The 21,302-nt window shown below is 27.5% G+C and overlaps 1 protein-coding gene across 3 annotated transcripts in view; it reads right to left on the bottom strand.

Moving 5' to 3' along the window:
- Positions 1 to 21,302, bottom strand: part of LOC107163193 (Calcium/calmodulin-dependent protein kinase I) — a 396,057-nt gene that overhangs the window by 24,066 nt on the left and 350,689 nt on the right. For all 3 annotated transcript variants that reach the window (XM_015510478.2, XM_015510479.2, XM_015510480.2), the window contains one exon: positions 19,823 to 19,946. In XM_015510478.2, coding sequence (XP_015365964.1) covers positions 19,823 to 19,946 — 124 coding nt within the window. The remainder of the gene's footprint in view (positions 1 to 19,822; positions 19,947 to 21,302) is intronic.

Genomic DNA, 21,302 nt, shown 5'->3' with positions numbered 1-21,302 from the left:
AAATACTTTTGGATACATGAAAAGATATGGATGAGCAGAATGCAATTATTAATGATAACACATATTCGATATAAGAAATAAATACTGTAATAGGTACACGTACTGTTTTCGATTAGGTAGTATAAGTAAAAACTAAATACAAAAATATAAATTTTGAATATTAAAATTTAAAGATATTATAACCATTAACACATAATTAAATTGAATTTGAAATTTAATTTTAAGAAAACTTTTAATTATTAAAATTCAATGTCCTCGGGCTTCTAAATAGTAAAATAGTAACAAAATAAATATATTTTTAAGCTTTGTAAATGTGAACTTAAAAATATTTACCTAAACATGTGTATATTTCAATCTATTATCTGTATATTCGTCTAATTCTAAGCTAAAAATATCGTTATGTACTCAAATTTGTGGCTCATATGGTGTTGGTATATTGTTTTTTCAATAATCTCGACCAGATGATAACTTCGCGTTGTTCGAAACACTAGCGTCCGTTCGTTAATAATTTAACTTTCTATTTACAAATTTCCATAATTGTTACTTATTTACGAAATAAATGATATAATATAGGTTTTACAGTATGTACCTATGTAGCGAGATGGTATCGGACGTAGACACACAGTAGGTACCTAAGTACAAGGTGGTATCTGACGTAGGTACACAATAGGTACCAAAAACAAAGTGGTATCGCACCGGATGTGCTTATAATATAATTTTATTATGCAGTGATGCACGTGTAAATTATTTATTTATCATATTACGTCGTCTATTCCCATAAGTGAAATTGTGAAGAGCGTGGCGTTCGAGGTTCGTGTAATCCCACTGTAAACAAAATACAAAACTAAGAGGAACACACTTGCATAAATCGTGCATTTCGACTTTATTAATCTTTTTCAGAGTAGTATTATATTATTATACATAGTATAAGTTATCCGTCGTCCCATATCCCCAAAGTGGTTATGTATCTTTTCATATTGTACATTATTTTTTTTGTTAATTCGTTTACACGTCATTCGTATTCAACTGCCCCATGAACCAGACACCAGTGCTATTCAACCTTTTTTTACGACTGTACTTTAATTTAAATCCATATACATGGTGACATACTTAAAACGATTTATGGGTTTTTGAAAAATTAAAAATTACGAACTCGTTATGAAACTTAGGTGACATTTTCTAAAACTAATTTATACTAATTTTTTTGTACAACTTGTTCATTAGAACATACGAGTATAAAATTTATTAAATCGCATCCTTCAAATCAAAAAAATAATATTACAACATTTTGTTTATATTAATAATTGTAATTACTGTGATAAAATGATTGATACACTTTTACAAAAGGCACTTGTAATACACATGGACACTTGTTCAGATCAACTGGAGACTGGACGGGAAACATTGCTGATGGAAATGCCATTTAGAGAAGTGTATTTGCTATACCAAACAATGAATAAAGATTCATAAAATTATGGTAAATTATTTGTTGACACGATGCAATTACAATTTAAATTCGATTTAATTATAGTTTATATGACAATATGATTTTGATTGATACCGGTTTGCGACTAATAAAATAGAAGTATAAAATTCGATTTTTTCCTTTCGAAACCACCTATAGTATATGTGTGAGTATACGTATAGTGACTATAATTTAGTATATAGGTGGTGATTTACCAAGCACACTCATTGCTCAACACTCAAATTGTCTAGAATAATGAATTTAATCAAATAATGGTTTTTAGAACTTTTTGTCCCTACAAAAAAGCGTCGTGGTCTGCATATATGTCGGTGCAAACTGCAAATATAATAGCCGTTTTAAATTACACCTTATTTTTAATTTTTATGTAAATAATGATATTGGTTTATTTTATATACATACGTAAATATTGTGGCACAAGTATTTGGAAATATTTATGTCAATTATTGGTCTGAATATTTTTTATTCATTCGTAAATTACGTATTTAGATGTATTTGAAAAATCAATATTTTCCTTTCACTTAGCCAATTTAGGACTATAATGCAATAATGCATTAATCATTGTATTTATGAATTTTACGGTGAAAAATATTGTTTTTGCTGTTGATTATATTAAAAATTAATAAATAATAACTAAGTGGGTAACTGGTCAACAAGTTATATGAATATATGGTAATTCTCGCACAAAGTCTAAACAGATAATTTTTTTTCAATTCATTAATTTATCCTCGTATTTAATTTATCTATTTTTCCCTGTAATTTGTCTGCTTTTTATTTACCGACTTTTCAAACTAATATTATATGTACCACTTTGCATGTTTTTTTAATGTCCTGGGATGTAATTTATGTATGTTTTAAAAATAACTGGACCGATATTTATGCAAGGCCATAACCTTTTTGTCGGAAATTAAATTTACTACCTAACCACTCCGAAATGTGTAATGAACGTATAATGTGTATAATAGGGATGATACATTTTTAATTTAAGTAATCGCCACAAATGAGCATTTGCCATTTGCTTGGTTGCCCCACTGGATTTTGTAGTAACATGGTGTGTAGTTGCAATTAAGGAAGGCGCAGACGATGCATTTTTTCAGTCCATCCGTTTACGCTGGTCGTTCGGTAAGCAGCTGTAGGGTCCTATAGGTAGTGTCACAGTTGTTTAATATCGTTGTTCGTTAAAACTTAAGATTCTTGGATTTTAACTTATTTTATGGCTTAGAAACAAGTTGCAGATACCTGTACATAAAATATCGTCAAATAATATTAAGTACATTAAAAAGAGTGCCATAATTTGTTTGAAAAAAAATATTGTGATCATAATCCTGTAATAAATTATTTATGAAATAATATTATTGGGTTATTTTTGCATCTCTGTCCCTTTTACCACTTCGTCACTACATTCGCATGTCTAAGTTTTTCCCACTATTGTGGTAATTATATATTTTGTAACTCGACGTTTTACATTACCTCAATGAATTTTTTAACTAATCAATATTGTGTATTGAGAAATTTTAATTGGGCTACATTCCATAGAAATATTTATATAGCTATAAAATTAGGATAGCTGCAGCTACATAAAAGCTAAGTAATCTGACACTTACGACCTTTGGGGAGTGCAAAAATTAAATTAAAAGCTTATCAATCGTGAATTGATATAGTAAAGTCTATATAATTTATCGTCGGTAAGATACGACGATAGCACCGATGACGCCCAATAAATATATAAATATAAATAAATAAATAAATATAAATAAATATAACCTAAAGAAATAAAAATGATTGTGTTTAATTTGTGCTTGGGAACTTTAGTTTTTATTCAATTTCAACTTCAAATATAACACAATAGAAGCACTGAAAATGTCAATGTCTAAATCACATTACGTTGATAACAATAATACTTCTTACTGTTTTTATCCAAAAAAATTATTTTATCTAGATAAACAAAACTTATACCTTCCTTGGATTGATTAAATCGAATCATGTGATTTTAAGTTGGTTAAAAATAACGAATAACTATATAACAGTGATATTTGTCTAGCGTTATTGATATGATAATATTATTCTCATAAACCTATTTAATTTAAAATTTTACAGTTTGATGCACTAGTATATTTGTATATTATGCTAACGTATAATGGTAAGAAAAAAAAAATTTTAAATACTAAATTCGTGGTAATATTTGCATAATACTACTAAATAATGTGTAAAGATTAAACTATTAAAGAGATAATAATAATAATTGAAATTTTTGAAAAGTATACGTTTAATTAATATTTAAATGTTACTCGTAGGTAAACATTAAAAACTTAAAAATTTAGTTATACGTTCGTCATGATTAAATTATTGTATACAAATCAAGTTATTTTTTATAAATTAAATTTGTTCTCAAATAATAGGAACTTCATTTTTTACTAGCGTGAACAAACACAATATATTAAGAATGCAAACATTTTATTTTTTCTCTATTTGGAAGTGTTTTATAGTTTTATCTTACTTATTCACAAGTAGGCTGGGCAAGATAGCAAATAAATAGATAGTTTGAAGTTTAAAGTATGAATTATAAAATCACAACAATTTAGTTTTTAACGTTTTTAAAGTTTTTGCTAAATGGTTGACTCTTGATTTTTTAATTAAAAAAAAACGCCTAATGACTTCTGACTTTGACTTATATTTAATTCTTTCACCTTCTTACCAATGGAACTGTTAAAACACAGTGCAAACAATTTAACATCGGGCAAACAGTCACAAACTTGATACCCATAATGCCATAATTGGTATTGGACTTTCAAAATGAATGACAGGCTTTTAAAAATAAAATAAAATATTGGATATATAACTCATTCACAGGTAACCTCATCATCACGTCCGAGAGCTTTCCGTAAAGTTGATCAAATAGAAAAGTTAAATAAATGGATTGTACACTCAAATATCCTAATATCTAAAATAACTACGGAGACATAATATTATATATTACAAGTGTGTGCGTGCCAACTGCCAACAATAATAATTTCATCAAAACATTGTAACATGGTTGTTGAAATTATTTCTATGATAATGTATTTGTATTTGTATTTTTTTTTTTTTAGGTAAGTAGCAGTTTGTTTTATGTAACTATCAAAGTTTCAATTAATAGATTAATAGATATTGAAAACTTCTTTGACACGAAAGTGGTGTATTTTACTGATTTCAGAATACATTTAAATATATTAGTGTATTTCTCCTCCTCTTTTCCTTTCTCTTGACCATCGGTCTCTAATGAAACAATTGCGTGGTTTTGTTTTTTACGATGTGCTATAGTTTTGAGTTTATTTTTATTATTCTGGCCTTAACAATTTTATGGACGCCGGTTTAATCACGATGGAGTGAGATCATATACGTCCTGTGATCTTTATAGAAAAGTAAAAACAATAATCTTAGAATTTTACAAAGTCCAAGGTTCTCCGTAAAATGTATTGTGCGTTGAGGCGTCAAGTATGTTTTCAATAATCGTCTACAAGTATGAAAATAGCCGTAAGTTTGTAAATTTTATTTTTGTGTGTATAATATATATTATATATAAAAAAGTGTATAATATATTAAAAATGATAATAGTGCAATTCAATCTATTAGGTTCTGTTCTAGTAAATATACATTTATTTCATAGCAGAGTTTATTTTTAAAAAATTGAACGTATTTACATTTTTTTGTATTCAACGTTGTACAATTTGTATGTTAAATGTTATTAAACGTTGTAATGTTCTTCACATGGGCTTCCCCAAACACTTTTGTCAGGGGGGAGGGTGAATTAATTTTAAAAACACGTTTCAAATAATGTTTTAGAAAAAAATGTAAAATTCTATGGTGAGGGTGGGGCGGTGGGGAATTCCCTGGGGACGCCTATGGTTCTTTGAAAGTTGTTTGATTTTCTTCGTTAAACGTTATTATATTTTTAAACATTATTTAAATTGTTCGTATTCTGTTTAACGTTATGAATTAATTATACATTTTTTTTTTTAAATAAAGTCGTTTGTCATTTTTTGAATAATTAGTAAATGTAAAATCTATGAAATATTATGTAGAACTCATAGGTTAAATTCTGTTATTTTCAATCATCCTTACATAATTCAATAATCCTTATAAGTCAGCAGATTAGTTAGTGCTATAGTTTAGATTTAGGTGATAAGTTAAATTAGTTATAAAATGATAAATAATGTTGTATTTATCACTTAAATTAACATAAATACTAATTTATATGACAAATATAGAGATACTTCGATCTCTAAAAAGAAAAATATAATGACATAAATGAGGTAGGAAATATATTTAATAGATTCTAATTTAAGAAACAGTTTTATAATTATCTTAATGCCTTTTGAAATTTGAAATATTCAATATCACCATCAACTATAAAGTATTAAGAAGACGTCACACCCGACAGTCACCCGTATGTGCTGTATCCGTGTTACAAATGCGTAACATAGCAAATTTACGCTCAGCAGTTCACGTTTTACTCCGTTAGCTTAAAAATTAGAGTGGATAGACTTAGTATGAAACTTGATGGTAAGAACATAATTTGTGTTTTATTGGAAATATTTTTACGATACTTCAGTTTTTAACTGAGTGAGTTGTGCGCGTATAGTAAATTGTAAAATAAAAGTGCTCTAAACTCACTTAAAAATTGAATTATCGTAAAATACTTTCAACAAAACACAGATAATGTTCTTAACATCAAGTTTCTTAGAAGGTCTATTTACTCTAATTTTTAAGCTAACGGAGTAAAACGTGAACTGCTGGCCGTAAATTTGCTATGTTACGCAATTGTAAGACGGCGACCTCTTAAATAATATTCGACTATCGTTTATACGTTTGACGATAAAATATTTAATCATGATTAAGAACAATTAATCAATTAATAGTTAGGTTAGGTTGTATCATTTTGTTAGTTCCTTATAAATTGAAACTAGTCTTGACATCGTTGTTTTTAGATTTCCTATCTACTTCAACTATTGAATACTCATTGTATGTGTTATGCACTTAAATATTCTAGATTTAATGATTTTAGACTAACCAAACTAAGTTATACTTGCAGAGTATTAGTGGAGTGAGTATAAGGGTGATGTAATACATTTTATAACTGTATGCAACTGTAAATAAATGTTTATTAAATATCATCAAAAATAATAAGTTAATTGAATAATCCTGTATCCATATATTTTTTATTATATGACCTATAACATTTTTTAATTTTATTATGCATGTATTTTATTTTAACCTGAAGCGACTAAAACCTTCTATGGGGCTATTGAAGCTGAGTCCTCCTGCCCATTATAGTTATGCTGATCACCGGACTTCATGATTTTAAATCTATCGGTCCAAACGGAAAATATTTTACCCAATATACACAAAATACAAATAATGACTACTTAAAAATGCACTCATTTCACCACGTCGAGCGTGTTTAAACAGTGATAACGTGTTGTTGTTTGCTTACCACCACAAAAAAATATTTGCTCTGACCCAATAACAATATTGAGCGAGGCGCGGACTTACAACAATAAAGCGTGACAATCCCTCCAGCCTTCTCACGCATCACGAGTGGGTCTTGATCTTGTCTTCAGAGCATATAAGTTCAAATTTACCAATAACCACGTTTATTGGGGGGGGGGGGGAGACAGAGGTTACCCTTCCTTTTTAATTAATTTAATTAACTTAATATTTATGTTATCCTTATTACTTATTGTTTTTTTATTGTAAACAGATTGAATATATTTAAATAAAAAAATCGAAAAAAATTAATATTCGATCGAGAAAAGTTAAAAATACATTTTAATTACATATTTTTAATATTTTCAGTCATGATTTGAATAAAAATCTTTTGTACTAGTATTACCTACATTTTAATAACTACGATTACGGTGTTTTGACTGCGCCACATGTGTTTGACTGAAAATGGTTTATGGTTTGAATGCAATATTTATTTTTAGATTTAATATAAATAAATAATAATTACCACAGTAATAATATAAATGGTAAATCTGTATAAATGCATAATTTATACGTAATTATAAACACAATATATAGGAGTTTTATATAGATTTACCTAAAACTTATAGTAATTAATTTATTATAGGTACTGTTTCAATTTATAGATATTTAATTCTATGGAATTTATAAACGACGTTTAAATTTGTCTAATTTAAATAATAATAATTATATTATAATAACAATATTATCCAATAATCATAGAATAATGAAAAAAACCAAAATTTATTATATTAAATAAGCGTTTTCACTATAGTTAATTATCCTGCCAGTCTTACGTATATTACTCGTATATGTGTTTACGATAATGTGTGCTAATACAATAATGTTACCTACGTACAGTTTTGAATTATTGTTTCCTTGAAATCGCATCATGACCTACACCAGAGTCATCCATATAGTAGTACAATCTACCTATATATAAGCATATACGAACGTATTTAATTAATTTAATTAAATCCCGTTGAGACGTGCGCACACGTGTACTCGCGTATCTGTAGTATTATTATATACCACGCGTGTGCTTGTACACGATGGTTGTATTGTGGATAAGTACTACATCTGTTGTACGTACCTACCATATACGCAGAATAATATTATATTGTGTGTATATGTACAATATATACCAGGGGCGTAATTAAGGGGGTGATGAGGGGGATATATCCCCCCCAGAGCCTATATAATGTATATATTTATATATTAATTTGAAGCTTATGGAATTATATGTTTTATCGTGCTGACATCACGACGAAATATATTAAATATAATTAATATCAAGAAATCTATAAATTATTATTTAATTTAAAAGTAAATTTTAATTCTAATATATTCAAAATTTACATTTTGAAGAAATTATTATAATATTGTATAGGTACTAAATTGTGTAGAATTTTAAAGCACATTTATTAATACATTTTGTGTACATATATATTAGTTTATGAATTTTTGATAAAATAGTTTTCCCAGATATTGTACTTGAAAATCTAAGTATTTTGTGTGGAAAAAAATGTTTATCCCCCCTAAGACAAATTTCTAATTACGCCACTGATATGAGTGATATATACTTCGATCAAGCAAACATTTGAGTTTCGGTTTTCATAACATTGTTTATCATGCTGTCGCACGTTATATATGAGGTGATAGTTATGTATAATATAATTTGTACCGTTGTTTTCAAAATTTGTACGAACTTTGAATAATGGGTGGGAATGGGGAATTACGACGTTTTTTAAGTATTTGCGATTGACCGCCGAACGATGGTCGTATACATTTTGAAAATATGCATACAAATTCATACAAATTACATACTGAATTATGATTTAGTTAAACAAATAAATTTATAATTTTTATTTTGGGTGGAGTTGAAATCACATCACCTCAGGGCCCAGACCCATCACCCATCATTTTTGTTCTACAACGGTGAATCCAAGATCGTACAAATTTTAAAAAGTAATCGTATAAATCCATACAAATTGCATACCTACTAAATATTAATATTGGTAAAGGAAATTTTCAAAAATTTGAAATGGGTGGGGCCGGGGTGATGTGTGTGTTCGCCACCACTGTCGTCGTCATCGGGTTTGATATTTGGCGATGTCTACAATCATCCACACATCACAGTGACTACACGTTTTATATCAATTAGTTAGTCGTAATTCAATTCATCTACGTCCATCTCGGTCTCTTCACTTTCTTTTTTCTTTTTTTTTTTTTAGTTTTCGATAAAACTTGTATATGTAATGAAGTCAAGACGTTAAGCGTATTTACACGTACCTAATATTAGGTACTATTATAATAAATAGCTGGACAACGCGGGACCAGCGTTAGTGAAATTTATCGCCCCATAATACTCTAACTATATTATATTACTTGAGCTTGTAGACAATAATAATATGCCCAACGCCGTAACGTCGTAAACACTAAATTATACGTCACATATAAATATATATTATCTTGAAGAAGTTTTATTCATTTATTTCGTTTACTCATTTCGTATATAATGCTGTACGCCGGGAGAAAAAAAACAATAGACAAATTTTTGTTAACTTAAAAATGACTGCTAATTGTAGTGGGCAAATAAATATAACTGATAGCTAGTATACAACGACTATTTTTAATTCAAAATAAAACAAACATTTTTAGTAATTAAATAATCGTATTGAAAATATACGAGCAATTGAGCAATAATTACAGAGCAACAGTTTGATATTGCAGTATTAGTTTCTCAGAGTTGAATAAAAAGAGGCAATACAAAAATGTAATAATATAAATCTTGAAAAAATTCTATGTTGAAATGATAAAAATGTAGGTAGTATTGTAAATAAAATTAGGTATGTTTTTTAATGTCAAACGCCGGTAAGCAGCTGTAAAAAGAAGTAAGACAAAATTAAAAACTAAACAACCTGAATCACTTAAAAACTTACATTTTTATCTATTGATCTCCAAACTCGCTTAACCTAAGTATAGTATTTTTAGTCAATCATTTAACCTTCCGTGATAAATATGATAAAAAGTGAATTTATTCAATTAAACGACAGAAATCAAATTAAAACAAAATATTTTAATAGGTATACAATATAATTAGACATAAACAAAAGAACAACTGGATGCATTTTACTTAATAATTGCATTGTGTTAATTGTCTCCTAATGGATCCATCAACAACAGGATACTGTACACACTATTCGCGTAGGTGTCGAGAGAGAGGGAGTTGGACATAGATACTTAAAAAGTTGTACCTTGCAAGCTTGCAGCTAGATACAGAAAGCCAGTTAAATTAACGTTTTTATTGGTCTTCTACCTAAAACAACTAAATGCAAGTAGATACGAAGGATGGATGCTGATTTAGAAAGGATAACGACATTGTAACACATTTTATTTTATAATGACAATTTTAAATCATTCTGAAATCCATTCAAATATGTAAAACAGTATGTGAATGCGACACGCGATAAAACAGATTTAAATAAAATAAAATAAAATATAAAAATACGGTTCACAAGAAGGCAGAAGGAACATCGAAGGAACTTTGATAATAATATTGTATTAATCGTAAATCGGAAACAAATTTTATATAGACGTAGGGTGGGTGAGTTGAGAATCAATTAAAATTTTTGAATTCGATTAAAAGTTTTATAGAAAAGTTGGCGTCACGTTACACTTTAGGTTTGTCGCGTAACGCTTTATAGTGATCTCCTATACACCCTCCACACAGCCACATAACTGAGTGGAAAATTTGTCGTTGTCGGACTTAAATTTTTTACAAAGTTGCATAGCGTTCGGTTGTATTAATTGAGTAATGTATTATCCTACCAATGAAGCGAATTTAATTTATTGAAATGCTATTTAACTCTGGATCGGGTTTCATGATATTATTTCAAAGGTGAAAAAAACTGATTGGTTGTCAGAAATAGGTAGTAAGTACCGATGATTATTATTACTTTTTAACATTTATTAATATTGTTGCGTTTTACTGACGTAATAATAACATAAAGTTTATGGTTATATATGTATATTAGCTGCCAGCTGAACCCGTTCACGTTAAAAACACCAACTGATTCAAAATTTGTTCAATCGGTTGTTTAACATATTAAGGATAATGGTGTTGAAAACTTTCATCGACCATCTTGAATCTCAAAATACTTACAGTGTTGTTGTTATGATGGTTCATGTTACATTACAAAGCTTAAAATGAAATCTCATCATACACACATGACGCATGTGCGAAGCACACAATTTTTTTTGTTTGTAATAGCTTAGAAACCTTTCTTGTGATGACTGCAACGAAAGTTTCATGGTGATCGGATAAATAGTGTAGGAATGCATAAAGGCAAACAAACAGACATACATTCGCTTTTATAATAAAATGTATAGATTATATTTGTATATCCTGCAGGGATGTACTCGGAATTTCGTAACAAGAAATGACTCAACCAACTGTGAGTGCAAATAGCATACGGGGAAATTATTTTCAGAAATATTATAGTTTCTGACTTGTAGTACTTGACGTGTCTTGGTGAATATATTATGTAGAAAGATAAAATGTGTTTTAAACAAACAATAATAATGGACAATAATTGGTGTTTTTAATATACGTAAAACTGGTACCTAATCAAAAATAAAATACATTTTTATCTAAATTTAGAAAAGTGACTTTTGTTACCTACTGATGACGTACAACAGTATACAATAGTGGCTTACGTGGTGTACTGTAAATCAATTAAAACGAAAATGTGGTTGTTTTTATGTTAATGTTTTAATTAATTTAATGTTCATGATTTTTTTTTATCATTTCAATACATTAGCTACTAGAACTTTATGTTATCAAGTGTTTTGTTGATTTTATAACTTAACCAATAACATTTTAATCAATATAAAAACAAATTAAATAGGTAACATTTATTATTCAAATGGTAAAATTAATTATTTTAAGTTTTATATGGAGTGAAAAATGTATTTATTTTTAATTTAGGTTGAAACTCTGATAATAGTACCACTGGCTTGTAATACTTACTTAAATCACTTAAATTAAATTTTACAATTTAATATCTTTCATAAATAAAACAATTTTTAACAGAATCTTTTTTGAGGGCCAGTGCGCAGTGAAAGTACTTGTATTTTGGTAAAAATTAAAAATTTTACCATATATCTTTTGATATGTATATTTATGACTGAAAATCCTTTTTATAGCAATACAAATTATTTAGTCAGTAACTCTGAGGAAGGTTAGTATCAGTAGTGAATTAGATCTAATTTTTAGTTATGGAGTAAAAAGTAAAAATATCCATGGATATGACTGCAGTAGGTACTTTTCAAAATAATCGGTGATCAATAAATACACGAATTTTGTTAATTATTAAGATACCTAATAATTGTTTTTTGGCCAACTGCAGGTAACCAAAAAGTTAGATTGTCTCGCTCTCAGAATCGTTTTTCATCGTATAGTGTATACAACGAACGATTTATTTTAATTGAAATTAAATTATTTAACAAGCCCATTACCGTGACCTAGGCACTCAATGACGAAGTGCACTAACAACCAACTGATCAGGGATGCGGTTAATGGTTACCTATACTTGAAGATGATACGCTATGCTATATACATGATATACGATATACATTTATGAATGTCAAACGTTTTCCGATAAACTTATTACACTCTGTAATATCAGACATTCTTGTCACAAAGGATTCGCATTAAAATATACCTACAGTGTTTAATTTTTTTTAATACAAATTTTGACTTTAAAAGCTACGTTTATACAACTAATATTTTAAATATATTGTGTCTTATGATTATGATTTGCAGGATTATATATATATATATTTTTTTCAAAATTTAAAAGCTAGTTTGAATTTTAGTCTTTGTTAATAATATGATGTGTGAATCTAAGTTACACCAAAATGTATTACTAAAAAAAAATTACTATAAATAAAAGAAATATGTAAAAATATTTCAAATAAAAATCAAGCTTCTATTGAACATGTCTTGTAAAGATTGTATATCGTTACTTTGCATTAAAAATGATAAATTTATGTCAATTTAAGATTTCGAGTCTTATGATCATTATATACTTAGTTGGAATAGAGTATAGGTTCTCGATCACAGCTGTCAAGTTATTGAATTTAGAAGTGCATCAAAATATAATATATTGTAATTTAATATAATTTTGCGATTTATATTTTCTTCTCGTATACGTGATTCCAAATTGGAAAAAGTTTGAAAAAGGTGTAATAATTTTTATTTTTATTCTATAATAAATCAAAGAAAAGCTTGTAAATATTTATTTTTTTAATTTACTAATATGAATTGACGAAAACATCGACTGGTGTATTGAAATTGATCAATTGCTGTGTCGATATAATAATTACGATGTTGTTGCAACTTATTTATTTCAATGCTCTGACCTGATCAACGTTTATATTTGTAACATGTAATCGAAGAACTTAATTTTTTTTTTAAATGTATTACTTATCGTGTTTACGTTTTTGGATATTAAAAATTGAAAAATTTTGTGTTTTATGTTACTGTGTTTACAAACTTGATTAGTATAGTTAAACACTTTAACGTTATTAAACATTTTATAAACATTTAAAATAGATAAATAAAACTTTTGTTACTAAATAATATATATTTTAATAGTTACTGTTATAGTTAGTGGCTTTCAAATTTTCAGGTTTCAAAAATTAAAATTAAAATAAACACTATTTCAGTTATCACATACGTTATTTTCTGCTAGTAGAAAACTGTCAGGTAAGTATTTTGAAAATTTAAATATTCTATCATTGTCCTAAATTATATCTAGACATCATCGATATTTTTGTATTTGCTGAACCATTATCAGAAACAAGAACTATTATCATTGATCAAAAGTTTTTAAAACGGTATGGACAATTTGACAAGCGAGACATAAAAAATAAATGTGTCACAATTTGTATTTGCTTATTGTTTATTATCTAAAATCTTAAATAATTCGCTACAATAATATTTTCACTTTTTACTTTTCACTAACTGATTTTGTAGTAATATTTATTAGTGAGTGTCGCACTACCATTCGCTTATCATCATCACCATTATTACTATTATTTTTTATTCTAGTTTTAGTTCTACGCACAGATGCGACGCAACAACATTGAGCCACCCGCTCCGTTACATTAAGTCTCATTTATTGTTTTATTAGTATTTTTTTGTTGATAGTTCATTAAACATTGTTTTATTGATTAATTAAATAATTTAAATCAGTAAATTGTATAATATTGGTATGGTATTTAATTCTGACACCATATAATATTTATGATCCCCTAAAATTTCGTTTAGGTTTTCTATTTTTGCTGTTATGAAAGTTACTCAGTGATATTTTAAAGGGTTGTAATAAAACCTGATCACTTTTGTCTACTAAGTTTTTGTATTTTTATTTATCTATATTTTCGAGTCACGAGCACATTCTTTTAACACGTTTTTCGCAATAAGAATCGTTTGGGACGTTGACATACCGATATTCGATAGACGAAGCAGCACGGCCACATGTGTATGACGGAAATTGGATCGTAACATAATTATTATTCCATTTGATAATAAATCTGTTTGCAGGCGACACAAATTCACTACACACACACGACCATGGCATTTATAGATTCATTCAAAAAAACACGAACCATATACTTCCGTCATGTGCTGTCTAAAATACGATCGATTTTAGTTCTACAACTTAAAACAAATAGTTTTTTCGTAACCAAACAAAAAAAATATGAGAGGTGAAGTGCATGAAAAAAACAATTTTCTTCTTTTCGATATTATATTGATATTATATCAAATCTGAAACGTTCGCTGTTTTATAATATTATCGAGACACGATTGTGAATTGCATTTACCCTTTTCACGTACATACCTACAGCACTGCAGAAAGGTTGAGATTCAGCGTATGATAAAAAAATTGATAAAAACGGTTATAAGAAAAATACAAACGTGATGTGCGGCTTTTAGGTCTTAAGGTTTTGAGCAAATAATGCACGTCGGTGTCACAACCAGCTTTAGTCCGTATCCTTTATCTTGAATCTGTCAGTGTTATTTTTTTTTTTTTACACTTTTATATTTTAAAGAGATTCTTCAATTTTGGAGTAATAATATATATTATAATAATTATTAATTAAGGAATGTTCGAAAACCAAAAATAAACCGATGAAGTCACTTTGCTGTATATTTATTATTTAGTGCATTTTAAAGAGTGTATTGAATTTTTATTAATAAAATAATAATACAAAAACACTCATAACTCATTGCATATGAATATATTTACCTACCGAGCGAAGACACCTTACAGGCTCTATTTCTAAAGATATTATTTATTTATATTGTACTATTATTCACACGGCTGTTTAAATTAAAATTGTTCCCATACAATGATTCTTTTATAATTATTATTTATATAAACTCATAAGTATAAACATCGAAGTAACTTAGAACGGTGTGAATAGGTGAATAGGTGCATTGTGTATAGAGCTTAAAAACTGATTTTTGAAAATAATAATATACGTGATAATGAAAATCCCAAAGCTCATGGGTGCACGTAAGGAGAGGGTTACAGAGACCCACTAGTGTACACAGAACATAGATATATTTAATTGGAGGTATCATATTTAAAAAAAAATATGTTTACTTATCAAAATATTATTTTTAATTGTATTTATTTTTATTAGATTTTATGGTGCATGAGAAAATTTAATGATAGTAACGAAACTATTGTAATATATTATTTATTCTTCTTCTTCTTGGCTTTACAATTCTTTAAGAATTTTGGCCGCCATCGTATTATAGTATTTATAGTAATAAAAAAACACATTTTGGGAGCATTTTGAATTTTGGAGACCCAGAACATACAAATGACTTTTTTTATTTTACTGTTTATTTCAATGATAACTTTTAGTATAGTAGGGTAATAGCGACACGCCACTAGTACACTTATAATCGTCCCTTATAAAGATAAAAAAAAATCAATAATCACACGGAAACTAAACTGCATTATTTTCCAAAGTAATAAATGTATAATAAAGTTACACAGAAAATACACTTTCATAATATTATACTTAAATTGAAAATTTGATTTATATATTCCTTAACAATATAAGTTTAATTATTTCGTAATTTGTATTGATTTATTTTAAATAGTAGAATGATGATAACACGGCGTCTTGGATAGGCTATTTAGGTACATCCCGGTCGTGGTTAATTATTTTACCGTTTTACTTGTAGTATGGTAATAATATTTTACTCTATAATATAAATAAAATATATTATATATGTATGAAAATTTTTTAAACCCAAAACGGTCCCATTTTTGGTCCAAATACCATCGTTATAGTTAACTAAACTGTAAGTTACTGCAACTTTTAATAATAAAATACTGACAAATTATAAGTATGCATTTATTAAAATTGAATTTATGCATTATAATTTGTATAGTTGTTTGAACCGAAAATCTTTGAGTTCTGATAGAAGATTACATTTTTTTTAGAAAAGCTAAAGACAGTTATGTATTTTCATGAAAATAAAGATAAAGACGTTGAGCAAACAATTTTAGTTTCGTTTTAGTTTTCTGATTTACGAGCTCTTTAAAAACGATTTATTAACATCAGTGTTAACATACAATAAAAATAATCACGTAATGCTAAAAGCAACATATTTTTGAGGTCGAATCTCTTTGTGTTGAAATTAACCGGTCATACGAATATTTATCATGAATTATTATTTTGTTCATATGCAAATACGAAATAATGCAAAGTTTTCGCATTCCGAGAGCCAGCAAAGGATTTACATTCGCGTAAAGAGAAATCCAACGTTTCACGGGGAGAAAATAAGAAAATAATATATATTGTCGTATGCGCTATTGTATATGCACTGTATATGGCACTAGGCCTGCTTGAAATGTTTGCTGTGAACCAATCTTGGAGTCAAAGAAAAACAAAATGATTTAGTGAAACGAAATAGGATTTGATGCAGTGAAAAGTTTCTATAAATAAACGATAACTTCAGCACTTGTAACACTAAGAATCTGTGTCACTCGGTGGAAAGCGGTTTGAATTACACAGAAAGACTTACTGACCACATATAATGCAAAATAATAGTGGAAATCTCACAGTGTGCTATCAAAAAGAAAATGGTTTTTGAGTTAACTGTAGTTAAAATATATAGCCATTTTTTTTAAATTTTTACAATATGAAGCACAATTCTAAAAGTAGATCTATTGAATTGTGTCGCAAACTTTAGTTGCGTATAACTACTTTTAAAAAATATTTAAAATACTTAGTTCACGTAGATAGATATCTAAGAGAGTTTTTTAAGATCGAAATTTGTCTGGGTTTTTTGGTAAGAAATATATTGGTGTGATAATTCAAATTATTTTAAAATTCACTGCAGAATTAGAGAACATTAGAATAGTAGCAAATCCTCACAATAATGCACATCCAAGTTTACTTAACTACAGCTAAAATAAAGCAATTTTTTCTTAAAATTGTATAATAAAAATCATAGCGGAAAAAGGTAATTTATTGAATTGGGTTACAGACTCGTATATGACCCCAAGTTAAGTATACCTACTCAAAATGAATTACAAATTGGTATATGTCAAATAATTTGACCAACAAATATTTAATTACAAATAGGAATACTTTTAAATACATTCAAAATAATATCTAGTCCACTACATAGGTAGTTCGATATCTAAGAGGTTTGTTTAGAACCAAAATTCGTCTAGGAAAAGATTTTTTGATAAAGATACTTTGGTACAGTTAACATTAAAAATAAAAATAAAAATACATTATTTTAAAACTAAGTGCAGAAAAAGACAAGATTAAAATAGTTTATGTACTTGGAATTTTTTTTTGTATTTTTATAAACATGAAATCAAAAAATAATTATTTTCTACATGTTTCTATAGGTGTTATTATTTTACATAAGTATTTGTATAAACAGGCTTGGGCCGGAATATGAATTTGTATTTTAATAAAATAATACTGATGGATTAAAAACCAATTAATTTCTAGTTTTCAACATATTGAAAAATGAAACAGAATTATTTTTAGTTATGTCACTGTTTTTGCTGGTATTAGGTATAAATATAGACGCTCCATGACTTATCTACTAGGCTGAAAAGCAGTCGAGGATTTTTCACATTTCAAAAAAAATAGTATTGATTTTTTCAATATCTTTCGTATTTCTGTTTATACATTAGACAACTGAATCTAATTATTATCAATTTTTACTTTTTAACTTATGATCGCTAATGCCGGAATATTCTTGATGCATGCCTAGCACTCGCATTTTAGATTTCAAAAATTCAAATCATATTTTTCTCTATTCTTGAAAATATTGAAAAGTTCACATTCCTCTCGAAAGCTGACAGTCGGTAGTTGGTCATTGAGCCGTATTTTATTTTCGTAATTAATCTGACAGTTGTGATTAATCATTGCGTTCAAAAAATGAATTTGAGCTGAGTTCATTAATTCAGAGATGTATCGAATGCTGAGCATTTTGTGTTGGAAGTTTTGCAGAACGTCAGTCAACAATTGTCAATTAAGTTCAAAGCATTTATATATTATATGAGTTTAATTTGGGCTTTCAATACCTAGTTTAAAAGTGTTAGCACATACATAATGAAATAATTTACACATAACTTACATAACTGTAAGACGAACAATTATATTAAGAAGACGAAAAACCGATAGATTTATATTTTGTACTATTGAAAATCATGGTGGTTATGGTATGACACCTGAGAAATTTAATCTAAGCCAAAAAACGACTATACTGTGTGTTCACCAATTTAGGGAACACTGAATTTCTCAGCTGGATTATGTTGGAACAGATCGAATTCTTTTTTTTATAAGCTTGTGGTACATAAATACATATTTTCAGATAAATTTCAAATTTTAAACCCTCTCGGTACACGAATGCGCAACGCAACTTATTATGTTTTAATAGCAACTGGTATTTTTGATACCAAATTCGGATAGACTGAATTTTTGAAGTCTGAATGACTGAAGTCATTTTTACCAATTAACCATGGCTCTAAAATCAAAATTGACTGAATGAGAGCCTTTCAAATTTTAATAAATAACACATTTTTACAATTCATTATAAAATGCATAATACCATTTATAATTATTTATTATTGGTTTCTTTTTGAATATTTTTTACTTATTTTTTTTTTTTATACCTGTTATAAATAAGATTAACATAATATGGCCAATATGGGTGTAAAATTATTTAATTAAAATTGATTACTACTGTAAAATTGGTAAAAATGACTTAAAAAAATTCAGTCTATCCGAATTTGGTATCAAAAATACCGGTTGCTATTAAAACATAATAAGTTGCGTTGCGCATGCGTGTACCGAGAGGGTTTAAAATTTGGAATTTATCTGAAAATATGTATTTATGTACCGCTAGCTTATAAAAAAAGAATTCGATCTGTTCCAACATAATCCGGCTGAGAAATTCAGTGTTCCCTAAATTGGTGAACACACGGTATATGTTCACTCATATGGCTTAATCAAAAATTACTTAGAACTATTTTTACTGTGGTTATGTTTTAGTTTTGTGAAAACTTGGTTTCATAAATAAGTAAGAAGATAATAATGAATATCAAATAAACATGTGTCTGCTTTAAAGACATATTTTCAAATATATATACGTAATGACCAGACAAACACTGTGTTTTACGAGTCAAAATGGCTGTGGGAATTGGATATGTTCAATTTAAAAAACTAATATTATGTGCCAAAATAATTGGTTTAAGAATTCTATTTTTCTGTACTTACCGACATATCCGGGAGTTCCACAAGCTGTCGCCATCACACCAGAATCTTCTATCTTGGACAATCCAAAATCACTTATCATGATTTTGCTGTCATCGTCTGTGCTGTAGTACAATAAGTTTTCCGGCTGTAAAAAAAAAACATTAAACATTTCATATTATTATGGTTGATGCTTCACAGCTGTGACTTCAGCAGAAAATATAATATAACCAATATGTAGGTGAAACATTTTCGGACTGACGTCTAGCTTAAGCTTACTGTTAAAAGTGAACAATTTATTACTCATTAATTTATCTTGTTGATGAAAGAAGTTGAAAACATAAAATATAATAATAATAATTGTAAGATAGATTATTAAATAATATAATAGATTCTCAGTACGCAGTTGATTCGTCTGTTCTTACAACAGATTATAAGTTTTTACTATATTAAAATAATATTTATAATATTAAATATAATAATATATTTAATTAACATATTTAATATTAATATGATAATATTTTATATTAATAAAATGTTAAGTCTATAATATTTTCCATTTGTATCAACTAAAATATGCAACTAACTGTTTCATAAGTATTCTGATAAATGTTTATCCGAACATGACGTACGATTTTTTTTATCATGAACCACTCATTATTCAAAAAGTATCAGTGTTTTTGAAAATATTTTTTTACAAAGTTTCATGTAGTTAAAAAAACGACGTTTTTATTAAAAATTATGTTTTTTAATATTTTTTATCCTTATAATTTTTTAAGTTTTTACTTTTTTGAATGACAACATAGAGTTTTTATTTCATATTCCAAAGCAGAATATTTTTCTAAGTGTTATAAGTATTTTAAGTTTAGACAAGCGGAGTAGAGGACAAACATTTTGCGGGGTAACCACTCTACTCCGCCAATCTAAACTTTAAATACTTATAACTCATAAACTACTCGTCCAAAATTCAATTTTTACGTATCAAAATACTTAAAAAAATATTCTGCTTTGGAATATGAAATTAAAACTCTAGGTTGTCATCTGTATACTCAACAAAACTAAATTTTTTAAATTTTTATTTATATTTTTACAATCAATATTTCCGATATGGAAAATGCAATTAATCCGTATTAAAGTAACGAACGTTTGGAAAATTACAAAATCTTTGAAATGTTTTCTTTTTTTTTTGTATATCAAATAATACATTTAGTGGTTAGGTAGAAGGTAGTTTTAGCCAATAGTCGGTTTTAAATTAAGTTTCTCAAAAGAATACCAACAAACTCAGAATTTTCCATGGAATGTGAAAAAATGAAATAAATTAGGTTTGAATTAAATTAGCGTTAGCGGAGCCAATCAGTTTTTGATCTTTGACAAGCAAAATAAAAATAAATGTGAACCTAATAATACATTATAATATGATATTAAAATAACTACTAGAGATCTAATTAATTATAGCAGTATAAATATTTAAAAAAGGTATTCGGAGAAGATTGATGTCAAAAGG

Source organism: Diuraphis noxia, unplaced genomic scaffold, assembly GCF_037042655.1.
Source record: "Diuraphis noxia isolate RWA-SAM2 unplaced genomic scaffold, SU_Dnox_SAM2 contig0001, whole genome shotgun sequence".
In the NCBI taxonomy this organism is placed as follows: domain Eukaryota; kingdom Metazoa; phylum Arthropoda; class Insecta; order Hemiptera; family Aphididae; genus Diuraphis; species Diuraphis noxia.
The sequence above is the reverse complement of the archived record's forward strand: the minus strand, read 5'-3'. Positions and strand labels throughout refer to the sequence as shown.